We start from the raw sequence: 8001 nt of genomic DNA on the forward strand, positions 1-8001 counted from the left end.
TCTCTCTCTCTCTCTCTTTCTCTTTCTCTTTTAAAGGCTATAAACAATCCTGCACAAGTCTTAAAGAATTTCACTTTTAGTGGAACGATCATCTTACTCGATGCTAAGAGCAAGGAATTGACGAATAAAAACTCGCTTAAGTGTTACGGTAACGCACATCAGGAACTTTCTAAAGTGCATAGAGAGAGAGAGAGAGAGAGAGAGAGAGAGAGAAAGAGTTTGTATATCAACAATAGTTCCAAACTGAATATCAAAACCTTTCGAAAATTATTGAATTGCGTTTCTCAAAACCTTTATTTTTTCGGTCTCAGATTGGGCGCATAAGTCTCTCGTGTCAATTGTGATGGAAATGAAAAAAGAAGGAAAACTCAAAAGTCGAGGGTTTGCAGATGCTATCCATCGTTCTGGTACGTTCGCGTTGAATCTTACGTTGAGGCCAAACGTTACTTTACCAACTCGGTCTACTAACTTCACTGAGAAGGGCGTTCCCCGCATTCGGTCAAGCCGGCAGCACGTAACTTTCCGCGAAATGTTATTACGCCTAAAATTTTTTTTACACGATAAATTCGTGTAAAACGAATTATTTTTAATAACCGTTTTTTTTTTTTTTGGTGCCTCTTCATTCCTTTTTCCCTTTTTTATGTGACCAATCACCCAGGATGTAACACGATGAGAGGGGAAAAGATGAACACTTCCCAATTGATGCATGCCCAATCGACGGGCGTTATGCCTTTATGGACAGAACCCTTCCTAGAGTTACGATCAATGTAAATTTCATTGCACTGAGATTTGAACCCGCGAACACTGACGTAGCAGCCACGATGCGTCCCTAAGCGCATACTCATGCAGCCTTAAGCGTATATGCCACAAAGGGATTTTCAATTTAATCGAATTAAGCTGCATTTGAAAGTCTACGGGTAAACTAAGATTATTAAGAGCTGTTGTGACCTGAAGACACATTTAGACGCAATCAATTGCATAATTTGGAGAATTTTAAATGAAAAAAATAAATAAAGAAACGGAGATAGAAGTCCAAGCTATAAGTTCCCCAAAATTATCTTAAGTGACACTGATACTCGTGAGTTGAACGTTTTGCTTGTGCAAGAAATCGTAGACGGAAATCGCATAAAAGAAATTATAAATAAATTTTCGCACCGAGTTCATGTGAAGAGAATTTTTTGGAAGTGAGGTTTACGCATGTACTCATTAAAAACGAACTGCTCGATGCCGGCGTTGTTGTTTTTGATCTATACTTTCTTTTCTTCTCAGTGGTAGTCATTTTTGTTGTAAATTGAAAAAAGGATGTTTTTCGATCATGGGATTGCAGCAATTCGATGAACCAATGGGGAGTGCTCTTAATCAAAATCGCTTTATTATCCTTTGTCCATAATTTTAAGACTCGTCGGTATATTTATGCAAATAAAATTTTATGCTTTTATATACACAAAAAAGTAAAGATGGTGAAAAAGATGTACTCATCGTACAAACAATATGTAAAATGAATACGCAGCATATATCAAGAGAAAATAATTAAAAAGGAAGAAAAATTGTATTTGGCTTAGAGGGAGTTTCTTGAAATCAGCGCTACAAACGTTTGGCAGACTTGACGCATTCACTCTCTTAGGCATATTGGGAAAGTTTATGTGCAAATATCGCAAAGTGGTATCCTTTATATAAAATAACCCAATACTGATAGGCGAGGCACCCTACACACAACATGGCATAACATATTTCATAGCGTAAGGAGATGCATGTAGAGCATGATGTTCGTGATGATTTGGAACTATCGTCGAGAGTGGAACGTGAACCTCAATTCGACTTTTGCGATCTGAAACCTAAAGATTTAGACTAGGTTTACGATTGCTACGATATTGTGCAGTGACTGCCATACGAATTAAAGCAAAGATATAGTAATGTCAATGCTAGTGACCGTTAAATGTTAAGTCAAACACGTAGTCATGATTATAATGATGAGTAGATTTATTTTATTGCACGTGGTTTTTGTGCATATTACAATTAGACTTTCACTTTTTTACTTTTTACACACTGCACTGTAATATACGGATTAACTATGATAAGTTATTTTATGCATCCTATAAATTCTATATGATTTCGACTTTGAATAAGCAAATGGACATGGGAACTACCTGTTCACCTGTGAACGCGTTTTTTTAATATTGAAACAAAAGGGGATAGGTTAACTTGTTACCTTCAACACACACAAATATATATGCGCTTACTTGACCAAGGGATAGAGATGATAACGCATTGATTGTATTTTTCGGGACGCAGATTATTGCTAAAAGACTAAAACTATGAAAATATTTTCTTTACTACATCGTGTTGTTATGTTGATAAAAATTGTTCATATAGCCATATAGTCCTGCTCTGAGATGATTGCCATTGATAAAAGAAGAAGTAAAGTAAAAACTAAACACGATTTTCATATGGTTTCATACCTTCAATCTTGTAAAAATCTTACGCGAAATCGTTAGGGCAGAGAGCCCAAGTAGGTGCTTGCCAACTGACACTGAAAACAGCTGGTTCAGCTCGCGAAACGAAAAGTATAACAAGATTTGTGAGTTGGATTCATTCAAATACGAGGTCGGCAGATTACGCGTAATAAGGAGCCCTGATTTGATGTTCTGTAATAAATTTGTTAACTATTAACTAACACTATTTACATTTTTAAAAAGAATCGTAAATGGGTTGAAAAAGCTCGTAGTTATAGCTGCAGTGATCAAGCTTTATGAATATGAAGTTGATTGATATTGAAGTTGATCTTTTCTAATAAGGCTGGCGGGGTCAATGCTACCAGGCGTTAATTTAGCAAGGAAAGAGATATTTAGTGAAAACTTTCACTTCTCAAGGAAGGAAGGAAGGAAGGGCTAAGAGAGTAGCAATCTTTTCAAAACAGAAGCATATTCCAGTGTTGGCTTCGCCAAAGGCGTCCATGATTTGTTTCTTACATAATGTTTATCAAATTCACTCCATCATCTTTTGATAAAGCCAAACGCAGCTCTTGCTTGATTTATAGTAAGCTAAGGATGGAAATTGTTATTTGGTTATTTGGTCTTTAAGAATGAATTAACACAAAATTGATTAATTTTTTTTTTTTTCTCCAACAGACCTATTCATACGATACATACATTTCTGTTTCTATATCGCTGCGTTAATTGGCTTTAATTAAATTTCACTCTCTTACGGCAAACATTTGTTTTTATGCCTTTTCTTTGAATAGACAAACAATTGATTCGCAGTTGTTTGTGAATTATAAATATATTATTATTTTATTTGTTTTTCGCATACGCTAAAACACACACATACACACACACACACACACATACAATACATATGCATATATTATACATCAATCAACATAATAGCATTGCTAGTAGAAGTGCGGTTTTTGGGTTTTTTCTTCTTTTGTTTTGTTTTACTTTTGGCACATATGAAGAGCTGCGTGTGTGTTTGACAAGCGTACAAGTATGAATTTCTGATTTCATTTCACAAAATTTTTAAATTACTCAAAAAACATTTTAGTTTAAATATCTTTGCGTTTTTCAACAATTAGACCGATGCGATGATCACAGAGTAACTAAAGAGCGACAATATATGTTTAGATTTAAAAAATTTTGCTGCAAAATTGTGCAGTTAGCATACTTATACCAAAGGCGAATAGATATCTTTAGATAGATACACATATACCTCACAAACATCCATACAGCTATTGTATGATTTGGTTAAGATTACACTGCCAACTAATGCCTGTACTCGTATTCATAATACGCTTACGCCGATGAATTTTTATGACTCGCTTCCAGTTTCAATTATGAAATCATTTATCGAAAAATCGGTATATATATATATATATATATATATATATTTGTTTCGGCTTACGTTTTACATAATTATCAAGATGCGTGAAAAACTTTATCGATTTTATAAAAAGCTTACATCAAAAAGCTTAAGATCATTGCACATATCCCCGAAGTGTTTGGGTACTTCAATCGAAAAATTGACATGACCTTGGCAAAAAAAAAAAAAAACGAGAAAAGAAAAGAAAAGAAAAATACCCCCGCCAATTTGCATTCATCGATCACTGTTAATTTAATTTGTCTCGAACGTATCTGAAAGTTTATCGTTAGGGTAGCGCCCTAATCCATTCATTCATATAAAGTTTATATTCACATATTTACCTATGAGATTTGGTCCAAAAAAAGAAAAATTGCGTTTTTATTTGTTTACTTTCTATTTTGGGTTCATGTTGCGAAAACATATATAGGCAGACGTTAATACAATCTCATTATTATGTATAAAAATTATGGCGTTTTGTCCACACCTCACGGGCACATGCTCATCATAATAAATATTTGAAATATAACCAAAAGCGTAGATATTTTCAAATGGCAAACATACGTTTTCAAATCTCTCACTGCTGAAATGTCTTGGCTGCTCAAGAAGAAGCAAGAAGGAATGTTAACAATGAAGTAAAGCGTCTAGCGTAGAGGTATACCCGCATCCGACACAGATCCGAGTTGTACGTGTTTCGTGAAGATGTTGCAAACAAGCAAACGCTTCATATTCTAGGTATCATTTGATCAAGTTGTATGATAATAAAGTTCCTAGACAAGTGGTTCGGGACATTGAAGCTTATCTCATTAAACAATATTGCGCGAATCGACAGTGCAATTTATTAACTTAACTTTGAAGATGAAACACCAAAAGCAAAATCACGTTTCTCAAGTGACGGTAAGGCTAACCATGGTAAGCTATGTAAGCATAAGGAAGCACAGAGACAAGCGCTTCCCAATCCGTACTCCTACATACAACGATTCTATTGAATCTACGTAGCGCCTATAAGAGGGAGATTATACAAGTCAGGCATAAATTGGACTAAGCTCGTGTGAAGCTTTTTTGTAATTGTAAGTACGGTCAAACTGTTTGGACTACCTAGCTTTACTCAAAAAGAGCTTAAAGTATAAATGAAAACGTAGTCTTGGGTCGACTAGAACTCCTAGATCTATGTTTTACAATTTTCGGAAATCGATGAAATATTCAATAGTGTGAACGCATTCTTTGCCTTGCCTCGAGGAAGGCAAACAACTATTCATCAAAGAACCAACAAGTTTAAATGCGGCCAAACCGATCATTGTACATTTTCCAAAAATCCAATTAAAGTTCAATTACAGAACGTTATTAAATCATTTGATCGGCGAGATGAAATGCAATCGGTTACCGGGAAGGGCGGAGATGTTAATATTAAAAAAAGTTGATTGACTTGCTTTCATCGAATCACTACGTTTTGTTCCCCTCTGGCCACGGGCCAAGCTTGCGATAAATGAAGGCGTAGCGCGCAATGACCATTCTTGTAAATATCCAAATTTTCAACAACCGATGGATTAAGTGCAACGTTCTTGAAGGCCATGTCAATTTTCTATGTTCCCAGGCCTGGGTTTTTCTCTCTCTCTTTCTCTTTATTTCTACGTAGCCCTCCAGCAAAAAAAAAAAAGAAAAAAAAAACATTTTTTCATTGTTTTCATCTTCTTACCTCAGCATGCCCCCATCCATCGGCATTAATTTTGGCAGCAGCTTCTACGCTTTCCTTGGCACCCATTTTGATTGCAATTTAGTTTTACTTTCGTTTCCTTTTTTCTTTTTCTCTCAATAATATCCGAGGTGGTTACAAGTTTAGAAATTGAAACACGATTGATTTTAAATAATTTCTTTTAATTTTTTTTCCTTTTTATAAGTGAAACTTCGCTTTGTGTTGCTGTTGTTGCTATTGTTGTTGTTATATTGACCGATATGTTTTGTATTTGTGATGATTCTTTCTTTATCTTTCTTTCTTTCTTTCTTTCTTTCTTTTTGGTGGTATTGATCGATGGTAGATATCTCGGAATCTTCCCAAAAGATTTAGGCGTGCCTTTATCTAAAAAGTTCTCGCTTCTAAGCACAAAATGATTGCTTTGCTCCTCTCATGACTCGGTTACATTATAAGTGAAATTGATAAAAAGACGATTTTTGGCTTAAGTGTGCCTTTCTCCGTTTCTTCTTTCTTTAATTCCCTTTTCTTTTTTTTTTTTTTTTCTTTTATATTTTTATTTTTGGTTTTATTTTTTTTTACCTCTTTCTCCTATCGTTTTTTCTCTCTTATACCTTCTAGTTATTTCTCTCTATCTTTTTCCTCTCGTAGTCTTTATAAATTTCCTCTGGTTACATTTTCACTTAATTCGTTGTATTTTTCTATTTCATTTCGATTTCGTCAACTAAATGTTTATTTAAATTTACATTAACTGCATCTATCTACATTTATAATCATTTGTTATGACTCTTCCTTTAAGGAATATTTCAAAAATTATTTTCGTTTTATTTTCTCTCTCTCTCTCTCTCTCTCTCTCTCTCTCTCTCTCTCTCTCTTTCTCTTTCTCTGTCTTGCTTTACGTTAAAACTTTTCATAGTCCTTAACTTTCATTATGAAAAAGAATTTTTTTAGTGTTTTCTTCTATTCTCTTGCTTTTAGTTATAATCAAATCCGCTTGTAGTGATTTACGTATCTGTTTATGTGTATATGTTTTTTTATTATGATTATGATTATGATTATTATTATTATTATTATTATTATTATTATTATGCCTTTGTTACTGATTTATTCGCTTTACTTCGGTAAAGTGACGAGACGTTTCACTTTCGTTAAGCAATTGGTTTAAGTCTTTTTTTATAATTGATGTGTAATCCTTTCAAGTATGCAATGTTATCTTTAAATATAAAAAAAAAAAATCTATTGCTATTACACACTTATAATAGTATAGGAAAAGAAAAATGGACGTACTCTCCCGAAGCTACGGGATATTATTGTATAGCGTAAGAGAGAAAGAGAGATCAATTTATTTACATTTGCACACTACATCATTATTAAAACAAAAAGCACAAAGGAGTCAAACGTACATAAACACATAAACATACACACACACATATATATATATATATATATATATATATATACCCGCACACACGCACACATACACACATTAGATCTTGATCATGACATCAGTTATCGTCCATCATTTAAATGCACGTAAATCAAATTGATAAACTTTTGAATTAAAGAACTCGCTCTGCTCGTCTCGCTCGTCTCGCTTATTCCACTCGAACCGCTAGTAATGATAAAAAGTAGAAAATTTTCACAAAAACTCAACGATTTTTAACTAACAAGTTGTTGTGAATGTTTAATGCAAAATGATTGTGGTTAGTCCTTAAGACTCTCTCGTATAGGATTCTCGGTTTGCTGCTTTTCTCTCCTTTTGTTTGCATTTTTTTTTTTCATTTTTTTTCTTATTAAGTTTAATAAGTAAACAAATCTTTGGTCACTTGCGTCAGTCAATTAGTTCTTAGCTAACTTCTCGTATTTAATTGAGAGAGATTTGCCTTGTTCGTCTATAGGTGTAGGTGTCATATAGGATTTAAGGGAGCATTTTATACTTATCTATCTCACAAGGAAAAAACAAGAAAGGAAAAAAAAAAAAAAAAGGAAAAAAGTAGAAACAGTATTTACACAATAGTAAGTAGCCGTCAAAATATTTGGAAAATTAAAGCAAAACTTAACGAAAATCTCGATTTTTGCTTTTAACGAAACCCATGCTGTCGTTAATGTATTCCTAGGTACCTATATACATATATACATACGTTTATTCATATAATATATGCGCGCATACATACGGATTTTTGTTAATGTAACGACATGTTCGACGTTTAAACACAAGCACACACAAACACATACACAAACACACAAACACACACACATACAACACACATAATATGTATATATATATACATATAAACATACATACATACATACATATGAAACTAACAAATCAACCGTCCGACATACGCACATAGTTTATTTAAATTTTCATGCATATGTGTTGAGATGGTTGGTTGGTTACTCAATACTGGTCTGTTCATTAATTAATTGCATATGCAAATGGGAAATTTGGTCGA

General features: G+C 33.6%; 1 protein-coding gene across 1 annotated transcript in view; it reads right to left on the minus strand.

Annotated features, from left to right (window-relative positions):
- LOC119631752 overlaps positions 1–5774 on the minus strand; it is a 6292-nt gene extending 518 nt beyond the window's left edge. The window contains exon 1 of the mRNA XM_038024235.1: positions 5552–5774. Coding sequence (XP_037880163.1) covers positions 5552–5617 — 66 coding nt within the window. The 5' untranslated portion in view covers positions 5618–5774. The remainder of the gene's footprint in view (positions 1–5551) is intronic.
- Between the last annotated feature and the right edge of the window lie 2227 nt (positions 5775–8001).

This window comes from Glossina fuscipes, unplaced genomic scaffold (genome assembly GCF_014805625.2).
Source record: "Glossina fuscipes isolate IAEA_lab_2018 unplaced genomic scaffold, Yale_Gfus_2 1, whole genome shotgun sequence".
NCBI lineage: Eukaryota > Metazoa > Arthropoda > Insecta > Diptera > Glossinidae > Glossina > Glossina fuscipes.